At 47.8% G+C, this 19,110-nt stretch overlaps 1 protein-coding gene across 6 annotated transcripts in view; it reads right to left on the bottom strand.

Moving 5' to 3' along the window:
• The window catches only part of LOC125954419 (high affinity cAMP-specific and IBMX-insensitive 3',5'-cyclic phosphodiesterase 8), a 121,859-nt gene that overhangs the window by 72,624 nt on the left and 30,125 nt on the right, over window positions 1–19,110 (bottom strand). For 3 of the 6 annotated variants that reach the window (XM_049684747.1, XM_049684742.1, XM_049684748.1), the window contains exons 2-3: window positions 14,105–15,055; window positions 12,900–13,002 (exon numbers count right to left, since the gene is read on the bottom strand). In XM_049684747.1, coding sequence (XP_049540704.1) covers window positions 12,900–13,002; window positions 14,105–14,449 — 448 coding nt within the window. In that variant the 5' untranslated portion in view covers window positions 14,450–15,055. Of the gene's footprint in view, window positions 1–12,899; window positions 13,003–14,104; window positions 15,056–16,108; window positions 16,146–19,110 lie in introns of those variants that run through there. The other 3 variants (XM_049684743.1, XM_049684745.1, XM_049684744.1) reach the window with 2 other exon arrangements.

Genomic DNA, 19,110 nt, shown 5'->3' with positions numbered 1-19,110 from the left:
CATCGTTTTAGGACTGCTTCAAAGCCAGAAAATACGTTGATGAAATTCCAAAATCCCAAAAATTGTAATTTTCATTTCGAAAAGTGAATTAATTAAAATCATATTTTGTGGTCCTCGTAACAACACCACTAGCGAAACGTACCAATGCTTGATCACCAGTACCAATACTTGACAATCGAATACCTATTCACGCCGCAAAACGAACGCAGCTTAGAACCACGTGCCCCGAAGGAGGACAACATAAGCCCATTCGATGGACGCCATCACACAATTATTATTCAAAATGAAACATAATCTCTTACCGCTGGCAACGCGCAACGCTTTGCGGAATCCAATTACTGTTACCGTGGTTTTATTGGAAACTGCTGCTGCTGCTGCTGCTGCTGCTGTTGCTGCTGCAGGTTCGCCATCACCGGACACCTTGACACTGACCATTCCTCCCTAAAATGCTGCTAATCGGCGAAAGAATGGCCACGCGAATTGGATGGAATGTGCGTGCGGTGTGTACCGCACGTGAACCATTTCGAGCGAGAATCGGTTCGGTTTGTGGTCAACACTATGGCGCCATCATTTTGCACATTTTTGGGCCTTAAATAGGTGTGTGTGTGGGTTGGAAGACCTCATTATGGTCTCATTAGGGTAGCGTAAATTAATTGAAAATCTCGTCTAATTAGACGCTGTAATCGGAGATCAGTGTTATCCCCCGGGGAGGGGGAGAGGCAAGTGAGCATCATTTTCGATAATATCTGGTATGCAAACGGCAGGACTAATTGAAATAATGTCCGCTGCAATGGTGGTTGCTAGTGGCGCCGATTTTTCGATAGAAACATGATCTCACCCGCTGGGTTCGATAATTGATTTACAGTGCTTCGAATTGGTATCGGTTGAAATGCAAACTCATGCTCTATAGTCACGGTCTAGGATCGCGAATCAATTTATGCTGAATTATTATGTAATTTCCACGAAATGAAACCATAAAGCATCATTTTTGATTTGCAAAAATTTAATACACTGATGGAAGACGTAGTAGCAATGGACTCATTGCCGGCTGCGAGGATATCGCAAATTGGAAATGCCAGGAAGGGTAGAGAAGCCTTTTTCGTTCATCGCTGGCCGAGCGCATTATGCAACTGATCGGATCGGACCGACTGAGCCACACATAAAATCGAAATATTTATCTTTTCCGAGACCGCATCGAAGCAGCATTCAATTCCGTGCAGAAATATCAATGACTTTGGCCCAATGCGGCCCAACAGGTGGCCACGCAGTCAGCGGAGCGAATTAAACACCGAAACGGAAGCAGCAAACAGCATCCTGAGGGAGCCGGCGCGAAGAGTTATGATCGATAATGAGTTTGACCTTTCGCGCGGTTTTTGCAGAGAAGTCTTCGCCTTTCTCACCTGCTCACCGCACACCAAACATGGGCACGTACGATTCGGGATTCGGAATGGACATGCATGAGACCCTCTCTCCATCCTTCTCGTTCTGATGGTCAATTACAGGCGAGCGAGGGTTGGCATAAGTTGAGCAATTTATGTTGCATTGTGTTCCAACTCCCCTCCCCCGAGGCCACAGCGAGGGGATCGCATTATGTCGTAAATAAGCAGAAATCATAAAATCGCGAACAATGAAAAGAGAGGCACAGATGTGGTCGTAATTAAAGAATATCCCACTCCTCGAGCAGAAATGATCACTGCAGTGCCTGCCTTTGTATGGGGCTCTCTGTGACCTTCCTGGCGTTGCATCCGTTGCCGCTTGAAGCGCCCGCGTGTCCTTGATGCACACGCAAGACACGCTCGGGGGCCTTCAGCTGCACCACATTTCGCTGAATGAATAGCGCCCGGAGTGCATTTCGATCATTTGCTCTTCTCTTTCTTTCTTTTCCTTTTCTCCAGCGGTGGTAGTGTTTTGATTAAAAAATTGTCACAAATTATCGTTCGAAACCGGTTACCAGGGGAGGGGGTGTCGGTATCGAGTTAATCGAGTCCGGGGCTTCCTCTCGGACTCGAACACCGAGCACCGCAAGTCCCGTGACGCCTGGACGGATGGAAGAAAGGTGTGAAGTAATCGGTACGTAATGTGCTCACCGCATCACCTCATCATCGTCATCTTCACGATCCTCATCGTTGTTGTGGTGTTGTGATTGCAGCATCGTATTAATGGCGATCGTTTTCCATCAACCGGTTCCTTCTACATAAAACATGTTAAGGAGTTCATATATCAAGCAAGGATTTAGCAACCGGCTGCCAGAATTCGAGGTATTTCTGGTACAAAAAGGTCACGGGAGCTTCATATCATCGGTTACTCTTCGCACGCACATTTTAGCTAACACAATCCAGGGATGGTAAATGAATATTCATCCGTGTGCCAAGTGTGGCCTTTACGCAAGCGAGATGCGCCGTCCATTATTCAATATCCAATCATCATCGTTGTAATCATCCACCATGCACCAATGGAAACACTCTCTTTGCAGACAACGCAGACCGACGGTGCGTTCAATATTCCAATCATAATCCCCGGCCACGACAAACTGGCATTAAAATTGAAAGACAACACATCAATTCGCGGACCACAAACTTGCGTATTCTAACGTGGTGGTGGTGGTGTGCGGGGAGGTCAATGCAAAATTGTGATTGATTGTGCGTAACCAATTCATTAATTTGCGTACCGGTGCGTCGTTTTGCGCTGGATTGCAATTTATGCACTGCCGCTAGCCAGTACCGAAGGTCATGATGATGATAACGATGATGACGGGACGGGACCTAGTCAGGGGCAATGCAGGACCTATATCGCAAATCATTCCCCTACCCCGCGGCAAGGTGTTGATGTCTAGCAGCATCAGCATTCTTAGTGCGCTCTACAGCTGCAAAGGTTGAACTCCAATCAAACGGTCTGGCCGAACCGGCTTAATCCTGGCCGCGACTGGTACGTGCCGTAGTAATGAATCGGCCCCGTGGCCCGGTTGCCTTGACTGACTGGCCGGGTCGAGTGCCGCGCATACATAGTATGTCTCGAACCAGGAGATTACTTCATTCGTCATAATTCACTCCAGTGGTAACGATTGAGTCCTTCGTCTTGTGGCGGCTGATATGATGCAAATCTTCTTCGTACGTGTATCGCGGCAAGGTAATAGACCGTAGATCTCGGTACCGATGCCGGTGACACGATGGTTCTTTGAATTTATGGCACACCATTACCGGTAACCGTAGTGCAGAGCAGCACAACTTAGCAATCGAGATGGAATCATGAATATAGAGAGCGAGAGAACACATTAGTGCTGTTCAGGACATAATCGTTGGCTACTGAGTTGCACAAAACGTTATCAAGTTATTGGAGGCGATCATCGCCATGAATTCAAATTAAATTGTTTCAAAGGCAGCATCAGAAGAAGACATCAAGAGAAGAGAAGAAAAAACATCAACAGACCGCGTTCATTCACCGTTTTTTGCTGAACAGAGGAATGCGAAAAAGAAATCGTTCTTTCGAGAGCGACCAAAACGGTCCTCGACGGCTACTGGATTTGTAAAAGAAATCCATTCATCACCGACGACCATCGTGGCGTATTTGGGTCACCCGCCACGTCCACCACGTCGCATCTTGTCATTTGCATCTGTGTTTTTGCTCGCTTGCCGGTCCCGCCGGTCCCGGTTGATTCATGTTGCTAATAATTTATTAAATTAGTCCGCCCCTAGCGGGCCTCTAACCCCCCCCCCCCCCCCCCCCGCATACCGCCCAATACGATGTCGCCAAAGCCAACGACATTATTAATAATCTCTCGCTCTCTCTCTTGCTCTCGCTTGGCCTCTGAGAGGTGTTTCCGTTTTTTGTTTATCCGGCTCAACGCCTCAAAAGATCGCCGGTGGTGTGGCGCGTGACACTTTGCCCTTTCTAGCCACCGACATTCCACCGAAAAATGGTGTTCGTGGCGTAAAAATAGCAACGCACGGGACACCGTGATCTTCGTTTCGGTTCTCGCGTTTTTTCTTCTTTCTCAATGAACGGTCGCTACCGTTAATCGTGCAACGGTGCAAAAGTCCAGTCCCGAGGGCAGAGGCGGTGCCAAATCATCGTTCGACCAAAATGACTAATGCGGACTCGCACGTGGTCTGTACCATGCGTCTCCATCGGTGAAGGATCCTGAAGTGATCCTCATGTTTCCTTTGAGAGGTCAGTACTTGACTGGCTTTTATATTAAGGTTAATGAATTTTGAAATTGATTCCTCATCCAACCAGCAGACAAAAGGTAAATTTTACCTTCAGGTTGATGCTGTGATCGATCGAATCCACTGAACTGGCACATGATCCGGCCTGAGCACCGATTACCGGCTATTGGCAATCACTTTTTAACCACTCGCTAGCACACCGTTCAGGCCATAACGTTGGCCTCGAGCTTGGCGGTCGGTAAATAATGAATTTCAAACAAACGATGAGATAATAACCGATCACTCCACTCACACGCCCACCCAGAGCCTCTTGGCGAACGTCTCATTAAATCAATTAATCATCGGCGTGGGGGTAACTCGATAACTTAAGACACTACCATCATCGATCGAAAAGTTAATTTTCCATTAATATTAACCACACAATATTGAGCCACAATTCATAGTCCCTCTCTCTATCTCTCTTGACGCAACCGCCTTCGACCGACGATCAAGTGATCAACGCCCACGATGCATCTCCTCCTCCTCCTCTCAACTGGCAGCCAGGTCCTTGGCGGCTGCAAAAGTGGCGTGGAACGCGTGGGATGCGCTTTACAGCGGTCACGTGCCGCTGACACTAGACGTAGTCACACGACGTACCACGACTGCGGATCCGGGAATGGATTGAAGAGGATGGTGGAAGTGTTCGGGGTGAGGGGGAGATGCACTTGAGCCGTTTTGCGTCGATGGCGGACGCGTGCTGCTGACCATAAGCGGACAACCGGTACCCGGTGACGAGGAAATGAGTTTCGTCCATTTTTGGGCCAACCGCGATCGTCTGTGTGTTTGTGTGTGTTTGAATGTGTGCTTCTCTTGCATCGTAAATGGATTGCGATGATGCGACGGAACGAATAATTTATTGCGCTGCTTCGGAGGTCAACGGTGAGTGATTAATGCATCAGGGAGGTTCATCTTTTGCATTTGCATGAAATATGCAGTGTGAATAGTACGTCTGTTGAGGGAGATTCTGTTTGATCGGACATCCATTTTGTGTTAATTGAAATTGAACTTCAAGATAATATCATCAAGGCGTTTTGAAATGTATAGAGGAAGTGATGGTACGGATTAATTATCTGAATAAGAACGAATTCTCATAAATAGATTAATATTCTTAGGAATTACTAACGTTTTGACAAAAAAGAGGCTTTTTTATGAAAAGTCGCCTTCAGAGATCGAATAATGGCCAGGTAACCATTTTGTGTACCCATTATTAAATTAAACACAGAACTCAATTCATTGAAAAATCCCCAAAAAACGAAGAAACACCCAGAACAGATTGCGAGTAGCATTCCATTTACAAATGAATAATATCCATTTCATGGTGCTCCATGTGCTCTGCTATGATTTATTTGCAAAATTACAAATATTTCCCACAGCAACCACATGAACCTGCTGCACGCTGTAGCATACAGTAGGCCATTTACCTGCGATTGTCTCATTACTTTCTCTGTCAAACACCACGGGGCAATGCATTACCGAGATTGGCCCATTTGGTATTCATAATAATTTACTTTCGCATCCCCTTCTCCCCTTAAAAGCATATTAATCTCTCCAAATTCGTTTGTGAAATATGCACCAACACGTGTGCACAAAAACGTGAAACATAAACTTTCTCTCCTCCCTCGTACAAGCGCGTCGTGACACTCGATGCTGCAATTGCACCGATGGGTGGGTGGGTGGGACGCCGATGTTGCAACAATGTTGCAAAATACACTACCAGGAGTTCGAGCGCCAGATACAAGTTGGACCATTAGGGGACACCCGACGTTAAATGAATCTTATCAACGGAACCCGCTTGTTTCAATCCTCGCTGGCGGTGGAGGGGGCTGCTCTCATGGTGCTCTTCGTGTTGTGTTCTGGCTTCGTTACGAGAATGCCGCCGGCGGTGCGAGCAACAGCAGGAGCCAGGACATCGAGCAACAAGGCAGACAGCGCAGGAGTGTTAGTGTGAAGCTGACAGGATACGGCATTGAAAGACGAATCTTGTTAGAGATAAAAGCAAAGTATGTAGCTGTGGGTCTTACAGGAGGTTACTTTCTTGGAACCTATTGGTTTTATGCTTTAAAATGGACCCTTACAACATTAAACAACATCACCTCCTACTGTGCTATGCTCTGCTCAATGTAGATCTCTAATCCTGTGAACCCTTTTTATGAGCAACGCGCCATCGTTTTCCAGCGAATGCATACAGCCCACCCGTCTCGATGCAGAAAACATAAATATGAGTTGCAACAAAAATAAAACGAGACAGCTCGTTCATCGCATGGCGAGCGTCGGTAACAATATTAGGGTCATCGTAGGTTGTGGAAGCAGCCTGTTCCATTCCAACAGGTCCAACCGTTCCCTCGCTGGCAGGCAAATGGAAAATTGATAAATTATTCTCCGCCGCGCTGTGTTTTGTTCTTGCTCGGTCCAGCAATCCTGGCAAGCGAGGTCTACTACAGACACACACACGCACACACACACACATACACTAAGCTGCACATGGGATATGTTGCAGATGGGGACACTATGACACCGGGTTCCTTTTACGGCACCACCGGTGAAACGCGATATTCCTGGTGCTTCCTCGGTGCTGGACGCATAAAAAAGCATTCCCTTTTGTTCTCGCATGACGGTAGAGAAGCATGATGGTCCCATTGTTCGTCGCCACATACCACCATTGTCCAATTTGGTTTGGAGCAGCACCGCAGCCTGCTGCGGTGTGGAGGATACCGGACAATTTAAAAGGATCTCGAGAGGATCTCACAGTTAATCAACGTAGCCAGCGAGCGCGCTCATAAATGCGGCGTAACGCGATAATGGAGCTCGGGATCGGGTTCGTGCACGGGAAACGTGATAACCGGGAGGGGCGCGAGGAGCGGTGGAAAACGATTAATTAGTCACACACCGACGGGATCTAGGGCAGTGACACAGAGAGCAACAGAGAGGACCATAAAAATCGAAAATCCCTCGTAGACCATGGCGAGTCCCATAAAACAGATACTGTAGCCTATCACACGACGGATCTGGTTCGAACTGGGAGCATGCAGTTATCGATCGATGGTCGAAAGCGGGGGGGGGGGGGGGGGGGAGGGGGGATGCGGATTTACCGTCAACAGTTCCTCTTAATCTTTATCGTTCCACCGTAACGACCTTCCGTCGCGTCGAAGTCGAATGCAATGAAACCGAGTAATGTTTACGAGGATCAACATCAATTGCCTCGCCGGTGTGTTGTGTCAGTTTTAAGCCATTCGCCAGCAGAAGCCAATCCCGAGCGGACGTTAAACATATGTTAATGTTAAGTAGCCTATCGCTCCTCCCCCCCTCTCGGAGCGGTAGCATTCCAGTCCGTAAATCATTGCGTATAATTTAAAGTTTTCGACGAAATTCGATCGCACCAAGGCCACTGGACGGGGATGGGATTAATTTATGCGAAAGTCGGGGACTCGGTTTGGACTCGGTGCGGATAACCTTTTTGCCAAGATGGTCGCAGGGAACAGGGGACCCAAAAGTGACTAAATAAACCGCCACTGGCGCTCAGTGCACCGATGAGTTGTAATCAGTAGGCATCCAGCTGTTCGACTGGGGAACCCGTTCCAACTGGTATCGTTCCCTTCTCCGTTTTCTTCCTTCTCCTCCTCCTTTACCACAGCTCTTTTGTTCCTAGCCAATCGCAAATCTTAAGACCGGCGCGCGCGCGCTCGCCACAATTGCAGCAATATCTGGACCGGGGTTTTGTACACCGGCGATGTCCAATAGGCCGCGATTACCGCAAATCATTATCACAAACGGCGCACCATCCGTCGCTCCGGTCCGGTCCGAAGGCGAAGAAGTGAATTACTCCATAAATGGATGTGATCTTTATTTTATGGCCTGGGGAATGCCTGCGACCGGCCAGGCCTCACGGTATCAAGCGTCGTCGAAGGCCTTGTGCCTTGTGGTCTGTGACTCATATCACGCGGGGTCCGGACGTGTTTTTGGAATCGTTTGCGGAGCTTGTGGCGAAGGTCAGTCAGGTGGGATATTTCTGGGGTGACCTACAACGGAGTGGAGCTGGTACGAACCGGAAGGCACAACGTCTTGACAAAGTTTCTTAAGAACGTTTCTTAAGGAATTTACCCAACAGATTCACTAGCTAGATTTTTGTGAAACAAAGTTTTATGTAGCATTAAAAGAGGAACAAATGTATCAGTTGTTAACACTTCGGTACTATGGCAGCTGAGACAGCAGGCTCCAGATGACCCTTCTGGTGAAGTCTTTATAAATGATTTTCTGCAAAATTGAGCATTACACAGATTATGGCATGAGCTTGCTCACTGTAAACGATCAACAGATCGATTGGTTTCGCTCTATTTACGCTGATCACCCCACGGCCAGTGATCGATTTGTCACCGGTAATCCACCGTAACCGAAGCATCGCCACTGAAAACCGTTGCAAATGATGACGACGGTGACGATGGCGAACCCGTTTCACGCGATCGCAACCCTTAGCTGCTCGCACAGGTGGTGCGTGCACGATGCCGCGAAGACCAAACCACAAATTATGCGGCAATTCTACGTGGAACGATGGACGGTGAATGGTGGCGCTGTCGGATTAGTGACCGACTTGGCTCGACCACGAACGCGCTGGATTCATTCATTATATCGGCCACCTCGGTGCCAAACTTGGGCCAGCAGGTCGAGGCTGCTGTGCGCAACAGCTGCTAACCTGTTTGACATTTGACGTACCTCACCTCTACGGTATGGGATCATATACTGTCAGAAGCGATGCACCGCTGATTGGTGTTGTGCTGCAGGCGCAGGTTTTTTGAAAGACGGTCAAAGATAAATGACATGAAGGAAGCGTGTGTGTGTGTGTGTGCACGCCAGTGCGGACCGGTAGAAGGATAATTTATGTCTCCACTCGAACTTAATAGGGCTCCCCTTTACTTTTGAGCTGTAAGAAGGTAACAGCAGCGCTTGATGGCTATTTGATGCAGCCGGTACGCTGTACGTGCGCGAGGTAGGCACACACACACACACACACACACACGTGCAATTGACGTGAGCCCTAGCACCGGGACACGTGAAAGATCATTAATCTTTTGGTAAAGCACCGCAGTTCGATGCTGACCCACCAAAAACACATACGCTAATGGGCGCTATGAATGTCACTTCGCTTGGGAGTCTTAGTGTTAGCTACGGAGCTAGCCGATGATGTTGTGTGGCCAAGCAGTAATGAGTTGCTTTAAATATTAGTTACAAGAATGATTGATGGAGTAATGGTGAGTTGTAGTGTTGCTAGTAAAGACTCGCCGTAAAAATGGATTATGTTTTAACATTCCCACAAAAACAGCAACACACAATGGCGCTGGATGGCCGCTCCGTTGTGCTGCTCCGAATACGTCAGCCGACCCGAGCGGAGGCCGAGCCCCTTTTTTTTTCATTCATCGATATTCCTCTCACTTTTCGTGCCAATGGCCTTCGCCCTGGCAACTATCATGGAACCGCCGCGGTGTTCGCTCTTCACGCCAACCACCACCACCATCGCTGGCTGGCAGGGAGCGCAACATTCAAACAGCATCCCCCTCGAGTCGACACCCAAGAGCGCATCGGTGACGATGAATGGGCTAGGTTCAAGGATGCTTTAGTGTCAATCATGGCGCCCGTGCCGGGCCTCTTCACATGCCGCCACTTTCGATGAACCGGGTTGCGCTTTGCGGTTACGGTGCATTCGTGTTTTGCATTCACAGCAGCTCAAACGAGGGCCGCTCATTACATAATTAAGCATTAATAACGGGAAACGGCCACAATAGAGGGATCCGGCTCTTCCGGCGATATAAGAGGATGTGGGCATGTTTCGCAATACAATACCAGTGGCTCTGGTTCATTTGTGGTGCAGCTGAAGGCGATTTGGTAATGTTCGTACTGATGAACTCGTTTGTATGTTGCGGTTGAAACTCGGTAACATGTCCTCGGTTTCAGTATCGAAAAGCACGTCGACGTAGTACTCCACAATTAGAATCGGATATTGCAATGTGCTGCTTTAGGGTACTTCACTTGAATTATGACACAACTAGTGACTACAGTAGGCATTTGATAAGTCGTTCCATTCATGACTTATCCCATGACAATGATCCCACAAGTCAGCAGCACAAGCAAGCAGGAGAGTATAATTTAATAAGTCGGTACATCACGTGCCACAACCAATGTGCCGCCGTCCACTGCTCGTTGACAGCTGACAACAGCATCGAGCGACTGGCACGTCACTAACAAAAATGGCGCCAAACCGAGCAGAACTAACAGGCTGTCTTCACCCTGCTGCTGACTGACATCGAACACCGGACGGACACACACACACAGGATGATGATGTTCGGTTGCTGCTGGCGCTTGTACTGACGGGGGTGGAAGCACTATCATCTACGCTAGTTTAGGGTGTCTGCTTTTTTTCCAAGAAGCACACGATAGCACGACCGCACAGCATACTAGATATGAAGGAGGAGGACGACGATGGCAACACGAAAAGTGATACTTCTCCCCGGGACAGTAATTATCGTTTTTGATAAAAATCTGTTGGCCTAATTTTTTTTTTGGGGGGAGAGGGTTGATGTGACCACTCGCCGCCGTACTGCGAATGGACAGCCGAACGGACAGCGAGCGGAGAAGCAGCTCACACTTTTTTCCCCCGGTTTTTTTTTTCTGGGGTTTGTTTATCTTTGTGCGTTCCTCCGGTTAGCGAGATATGCTCACGCTCGCACAACGCAGCCTACGTCACAGCCCGTGGCTGGGTTGCTGTGATGTGATGTTCTGTTGACAGAGGCGTAAACAATGCGGACAACAGCGCGAATGCGAATCCCAAACGTAAAGGCATGGCGGGCGGTGGGGAAGGGAGTACACTGGAAAATGTGTCATACACGACACCGATAGTGTCGTCGACATCGCACAGCGCCGCGCCGCGCCACGCCGCGCCTCGGAAGCGGAAAAATGTGCGTCGCCAGCAGAAGCCACAGCACTGCAAACAAGCCGGAGTGTCGGTTGCGAAGGGGGGGCAGAAGAGGGTGGTTCGGGTGGCCTTTTGTTTCCAGTTTCCAGCAACACTATAGCAATACCATCTTTTGCGTGGTGAGTGTGCGAGGGTGGACGGGAGTGGTCGCATCAGTGATGCTGATGATGACGACGGACGGATCGACGTCGTTACCGCGCGCGCACTCCGGCAACAAGTGGGCGAAGCGAACATGATGTGCACGAGATGTCGGGATAGTTTGCTCGGTGACCAGACCATTAGAAGATGAAACTTGTTGTATCGATCAATCTATGTTTCATGATCTCTCTGTTGTGTGTGTCTGTGTGTGTAGGGTTTTTTGTTTTCCTTTTTGAAGCTTTTATATATGTCCTGGAGCTCTTTTGAGGCCACTGCAAGTGGGTCAACGAAGTAGTAAATCTGATGAGAAGTGTATTGCATTTGAAAGAACCTTGTGTTGGAGGAGCTGAGGAGAGCCTTTTAGGGGAGATAAATTTGAAAAAAGCAAACCCCGTTCCATGGATCTTGTGCGCCATCGTCACGTTCCATTTTATGTCGTTTATCCAGCGTCGCACCATGAAGTCCATGCAGCATGAAGCCAGCCTCGGTTCCATGAAATAAACAGATTAATACCAACGATCGATCGATGATTTCATTAACAAAACGAACTAAATGGCACTCGCCGTGCGCTGTGCAGTGCACATCGCTGGAAAGCTTTATGATCGGTTAGTTAATTTGCGGAATATTGATCTGATTATCGGCATCGGGGCTGGTATCGGCATCAGCCCAATAGCCTCTCCCTCTTGGCTGCCGCAGCTCACTGTGTCCATGTCTGTCGCTGGATCACGTAGAGTAATGGTGTGCCTGGCGGAGAGGGGAACCTGGTGATTGTTTGTTTGGATGTGCGAACATCAATTTGTTCGACAGCTGCCAACCGAGACGACGACCGTCGACGGTGACGGTGGCGACAACTGCTCAGACCAACTCGCTTGCTCGCTGTTTGGCTTCATCTCGTTAGCGAAGCGTCACTTTTAATTAGCCAACCCCATTAGGAGTCGAAGCGGTCGACCGAAACTGCACTGGCACTGGCACTATTCTGTGCCTCTGTTTGTGTGTTGCTGCTGCTGCTGCTGCGGTGGTGACACAACGACAAGAGCCCGAGCACGAGACCGATTTCTGCACAGCCAAGCCGTCAGACAACAAAAACAAAAAAAACATTCACCTTCGGTGCCTTCGTCAGCGCTTTCTTATGGCGTTGTTTATCGGTGGTACTTGGCCTGCTATTGCTTACAGCAGCACAATCTCGTCCACGTTGTGCTGTTGTCTAACCACCAGTGACGTCTCTGCGCCCGGTGTGGGGTAGACGGATGCTGCGACACAACACGACCATGGCGTGCCTTAAAGTACCCGCTATCTAAACTGCGTAATTGATACCCATGAGTAGGGGGTGGTGGTGGTTCGGTATCAACATCCGCCGCGAGCTGCTCCACCCGCCGTTCGCTGCGTGCATTGCATACATTGAGGCGCAAGTAACGGGAACGGGAAATCTGTTTTCTACGAATGCGAGGATCGCACAAAATAGCGTCTAATCCAATCAAGAACGTATTCCGAAGGTCAAGGAATAACAAGGGCTCATTGCTTTTCCAGAGAACTCGATGAAAATGCGCTTAACACTAGACAAGCCCCCAGTTCCCTCCTCCCCCTCTATGGTACTTACTTCCAGCAGTCGGTCGTCGAACGGTGGTGGAAACGATAGGAAAGCTCGTGATGTGCCCGCTGGCGGTAATCGACACGATGGAGTCCTTTTTCGCGGAACTTTCCTGCAAGCAGAAGCGAAAGACGGGGATTGAGTAAGTGGAACCACAGAAAAAAGAACACAATTTGCAATAATATCATTTTGATTCGATGATTTGCTGGGCATTCTCTTCTTTTTCTCTGCAGCGACACATTTTCCACGATTTCCAGTTCTCCTCCGTGCGTGGTAAATGTAATTACCCGTCTATTTCGAGCCTGCAAGAACTCGCCACAAATAGGATTTGTCTGGAATGTCAAAGCGAGCGTGCAATTCACTTACACATAAATTTGGGTAGTTCAAATATGTACAATCATGTCACTCCTCAGTATATCTACCGGCACGTACCGGAACCACACAATGTGCGTTATGGTATTCCGAGTTTTCTCAAAAGAAAAAAAAACAGCATCATAATTTCCTTTTCCTACAAGAAATTCAATTCATTTCCCGGGTTGGCACCGGATCTATGCGGAGGGAATGGTGCCGCTCGTGTATCCGAATGTTTTGCTGATTGATTTCCATTTTTATAGGTACAGGATAAATATGTTTGCAGCGTGATTTCATCCCCACATTCCGTCTTCTGACTCAATTTGGGATTGGAATTCGATTTCGTTTTGGATTCCATTTCTCCGATGGGATGTGTCTGGGTGCCCCGTGGAAAGCGGGCGTGGAAAAGGTACGAAACTCGTTTGTGGGTGAGATCAAATAGCTTACAGTTGCTTTGGTATGGTTTTAAGGAGGACCATTTGCTTCCTTCGTGGTTTCATAGAGTGACTTTGAACAGAGAGTTCGATATCATACCGCATAATGATGAGAAGTATATCTTTTCAAAATATTTTGCATTTAATTTACCGAGAGAGATACCTATTCACTTCAATACCTCCATTGTATGCATGGAATATCATTTCTAGATTGAATGATTAGATTCACACAGAAAATAATCTCAAGATTCCTAGAACCAGAGATAAAAAAGGAAAGAACAAATACTGAAAAAGGATGTCTAGCAATATGTCCAACCACACCAACATGCCGACCGGACATTGTCCAAGAAAAGATCCATTACTAGACACACTGAAGCATAAACAGACAGAGAAGAATAAGAAGAAGGAGAAGGATATTTATTTGCTTACCTTTTCCGTACCACCGTCCCTTGCGGAAGGGAACGCTGTATTCACCATCGTCTGGTTGACGGTCCCTAGCTTGTTGTTGTTGGCGGAAGCGCCACACTCGTTACCATGGCTGCTACTACCATTGCCGCTAGCGGCGGCGGCGGCGGCGGCTGCAGCGGCCACATTGCCCGCGTACAGGCCACTACTATCCTTGCGGGACTGTTGTTGCTGCTGATTGTTGCTACCGTTGGACAGGATGCTCGGTGTGCACCCCATCACGGCTCCCGGTTTCGACCGCTCCTGCTCCTCGGTGGCTGTCGTGCGTGCTCGTCCCTTCACGCCACAGCAGTAACCAGTGAACCACATGAACCAGCCCCCCGGGGGTAAACGCTTGCGGTTACGCCTTCGGTAGGATCTCTCAAGATCGTCAAGACGCCCGACGGCCCCGAATGCAGGCCCTTCCGTTTCCGTCAAACTGCACACACAAACACACACACCCCTAGAACACTCTCGATATATGCACTTATCTTTCACATAAACTCTCCTCGTTCAAAGGAACAAGGAACTGTGGACACACTTTAGCCCTCTGGCACACTCACACTTGATGGGTTTTGTTTCATCTCACAGGAACAGATACGAGCACCAACAAAATAGATCACTAAGAGACTCAGCCGAAGAACGCACGGATACAACTCCACCGGCTGTAGCGGGGGGCAGAGGATTTACCATGCCACCGGAAGTGGAAACCCATCATTAATTCATTATCTTCAGCTTTGCTCAAACTTAATCTTAGAAGCCGTTGGAGTAAGCTTACTCACTCACAAGTAGAAGCTCATACACTTTTCACACAAACCAGACGAACACACTCACTATGGTGGCTTATCTCACGTCGTGAATAGAATCTCGGTTTCACTTCACTTCCAAGATGGACCTTCTGCCTGGATTTTTTCTGTGTATACTCTCTGTACAACTCTGAAAAAGAAAATGTAGAAAAACATGAAAACCGAACTATTGTGAAAGCAATTATCACCCATCGTTCGAGGAAACATTAATCTTATGGTTGCGTTCGTACACACACACACACACACACGAGGAGGGGCATCACTTGTTGGGATCGTTGGATCAAGATCGAAGCTAGGATAACAAATGTTCATCCACTGACATGTGTGTGTGTGTGTCTGTGTGTGCTTGCCTAGCGAAGTAGAAAACACAAAGTACAGTACTAGGGATTCAGGTGGAGAAAAGCGATTCAGCGATCAACGAGACTCTTCGTAACAGTTTGTTGTCCTCGACTGATTGAGCGTATCATGAACCGGCACACCGGCACACCGGGGCCACAGGATTACGGTTGCGGCAGGCAGGCTAATTCACTAGGCTCGACGATAACTGAACTTTTTCCTTCCGTTTTCTTTTTTTGTTTGTGCTGCTTTCAACAATCTTCTTAGACTTGTTGCCTTAGACTTCGTTGTAGCCCAAAAGGCCACGGCAGATCCGTGGTCCAGTTTACTTTCCTCGCGGTTCACGTGGTCTCACTCCTCGGGTCCCAAAAAAGGTAGCCGACTCAGAGTGGATCAAACGAAAGCCTCCAAAATGGCTTTCAAGCCATTGCTGCTCTTCATCCGGACAATAAGGGGAACGGCAGAAAAAAAACGGAGCACAACAGCGCGTAGAAGGATTGCTTTCAGTTGTGTTTCCTTTCCAGACGATTCCACGGAAATGGAGGCCGATTCAATGCTGACTCCTTTTTGGCTTCCGTTAGTGGTTTTCGTGAAAATCGTCCTCCGCGAACATCCCGCTACGCCACTTTCCGGCATTGACAGCAACCGGGAACGACTTGAACGCGGTGAACGTGCGGGTTGATTCATGTCACTCTCCATTTCCTCGATCCATCAGTCCGAACGGGGATGGAATTATCGGCGATCCCCCCGGTCCTGGGATGTCAGATTGTTCGCTTCTATAGACCAGCGCCACTTTATCGCAAGCTCCAAACACCAAAGCCGGAACACGAGACCACGAACCGCGTACACTTATCACCGGACGGCTTGACGAGGAAATCTGCGATGCAATCGTTCAGCACTCGACGGGTTCACACCGTACACTGACTTCCTTGCGTGACGTGATCGGACCTCGTTCCGCTGTTGGTTGTTGTGTTGTGGATCCCCTCTCTCTCTCTCTCTCTTCCATCATCTCAATAGCAACCCATAATTACGAGCCGGGTTTCGCGGATAGCTGTGACCGGCCCTGAGATCGATCGAGTGAATGTCGATCAACCGCTGCACATTCGTCGTCATCGGATCGGCGTGTACGCTTATGAGACGCAAAAATTATCGGCAAACGGCATCCTACTGGCCGTGCTGGCTTCCGACAGCTTCTAACGCCGGTACGGTACGGCTAACGGCTGTGTGGCGGTTCTCTCGTACAGATTCCACCCACCGGGTGGAGGAGGCAGTTGCTATGAATAACCAATTCACCCTCAGGTACTTGTCCATATTGGAGGAAGGCAAACTCGCATCTAAAATGAGATGAAGAGAAGGGAAAAGAGAGTGGTGAGAAGTAGAACAACTGGTTGAACGCACATTCTAACGATCACGTCAGATCGCCAATCGCGGAAAGCTGACGTTGGCTGGTTGGCTCTAGCTGGTGGGGTGAGTAGCTCGTCAATGAGGTAGAATTAAAAGATCACGTCATACGTTGCCCTCAATGTGCTGTGAGGGCTCTTGGAACGATAGTTGTGGTTGGGCATTGTCTAAGGGGAGCCTTCATTGAAAAACCCCAAAGGGAGAGATCCCGACCTTGGATGATGAAGCCATTACCTATTATGGAAGCGCCGACAAAGCACACCAACACAATTAATTTGATGACTTTGGCGAAGATTTTCAGTAATTTATGAGGGCCTACTCTGAATGCACATACTACCGTACCTATCCAAGTTAAATTAAAAAAATATATACATAAAACTCAAACACGTTTCGTTGTAACCTAAAGAGAAGCCTGATGTTTTAGTAACATCATTTTCGGTTAAAGTTCCCTAAACGAACGCAACAGATCCGCAAAATGCTTCACAAAATCAAACTTATTTTCGTTGACAAGTTTGCAACAAAGCAACACTTGAAGACGAATGGCAGCCGCTATAAGCCGTTGCCATGCAATTGCCTCGCGAATGCCTATTACATTCATTGCGCAAAGTGACTTCCAGCCGTTACCGCTCCTCAGGGTTAAACAATCGCTCCTCTAGCACCGTTGCAGGTTCAAGGTATCAGCCAGCAGCAACCAACCGCCCCCCCCGGGGGAACGGTTCCAGGTCCCAGCTGGAGTCACGCGTTCTCGCGGGCGCCACAAACGCATTTTTAGTTAATTAAAAAGGCATTCAATGGTAAATGCTTGCCGTGTGCGCGGGAACGCGAGAATTATGGAAATATGGTTTGTTGTTGCGGCTGCTACTAGGTGGGTTGGTTGGTTGGTTGGGTGTTGATGGTCGCGATTTATCTTGGCAAATGCGAACGCCCGTATTCCTGCCTTCTTTCTGCTTCCGGGAGAAGCCATCCAACTGTAATCAGCCACTTACCGGGGAGTGGGATGATTAAAATGGTGCAAAGAAGCTTTTAGGTGGCATTTTCCAGGAACTCCCGCACACGCTTTCCATGCTACACCATCCTTTTGGGTAGCTACGTACCTAGCGAAGTAAGTATTTAGGAGTCGCATTATTAATTGCGTAAGCACACAATCCTTACAACTTAGTTTGTTGGAAAACTCATCAAAAGCGAAACCAAAAAGCAAAATTAGTAGTCACCGTAATGTCTTTCTTTTGGTTTCGAATCTGAATCTAAAACCAGAGCAACTGAGTACCAGCGCCGTGAATCGGACGCTGATAGAGATTCTAATATTATGAAGCGAACGATAATCAGATGGCCAATCGGATTTTTTTTTTATGCCCAACAAGGAAAACCAACCCTTCCAATCGATCGGCTCAGAACTACCGGCCCGAACCGCAAGGGACCTGATTGGACTCGACAATAATCCGATTTGATCCAGATTATCGCTTACACTGACCGGTGCAGCTCGTTTGACTGCCGGCGTAAGTGAAAGGACGCTCGCTGATGATAGTTTTCCAGCTTTCCGCGAGAAGCTCACCGACGAAGAACACGATTTAATCCACTGGAAGGCGTAAGAGTGGATGAGCTTTGAGGGAGCTGTTTGGTGAGCAAAATATTGAAGCTTAAAAGGGAGGAAAACATGCAAGAAAAAAAACCCCATTCAACCCTAAGCAGAAGTATAGGATGAGCAGCAGAAGTAAACGGACTCATCGGACTTTTACTGTTTAGCAATCCAAAAAACCATAAAACTTCGCAATATTGTAAACATCAAATTGGTTTAAATATTTCACATAAGATAAGCGTTACTTCTAAAAAAAGAACTACCTTAGTATTGCACCTCTACAATAGTTAATCGAAATTCTCTACAAACGTTATGAGCTTTTTGTAGTCAAAACATACATCGATATAAGAAAATACAAGCAAATGAAAGATAAAACCCCGTAAATTCGAATCAATTACTCTGTCCCAACTACCCAAAAAGATTTATGCAAAATGGTTGGATTCATTTCGAGCAATAACAACAATGGTTGCACCGCTTGAAGCCAAATCAGCGATAATGAGTTCCGTTAATCATACTTTGCAACTTCACCCTCGGTACGGCTCGTTTCTGCCTCTCTCTCTCTGGTTTTCATTGGTAGGCCGCCATTGTTAAAAGGATGAACACACTGTTTCATAAGAGGATTAATGTTGCCACAAACTTCTTCTTTGAAAATTTTCATGAAATATTAACATCCCAAAGGGGGATGTTGGCAGTTCCCTGTTAATGTGTGTGCACATACATGGTTTCAAGGCCATTGCTCGAGGCATATTTAGCGCTTTTGTGCAAAAATATTCGCAAAACCAACGCGGGATAAGAACAAAAATAAAATTTCCAATAGAGCAACACAAATCAACCCTTTCTCGATTAAATTCTTCATAATGTTCTGCTTATGC

The sequence above is a fragment of the Anopheles darlingi genome, chromosome 3, assembly GCF_943734745.1.
Source record: "Anopheles darlingi chromosome 3, idAnoDarlMG_H_01, whole genome shotgun sequence".
Classification (NCBI taxonomy): domain Eukaryota; kingdom Metazoa; phylum Arthropoda; class Insecta; order Diptera; family Culicidae; genus Anopheles; species Anopheles darlingi.
Note: the sequence above shows the minus strand (reverse complement) of the source record. Positions and strands in the feature narration are given on the sequence as shown.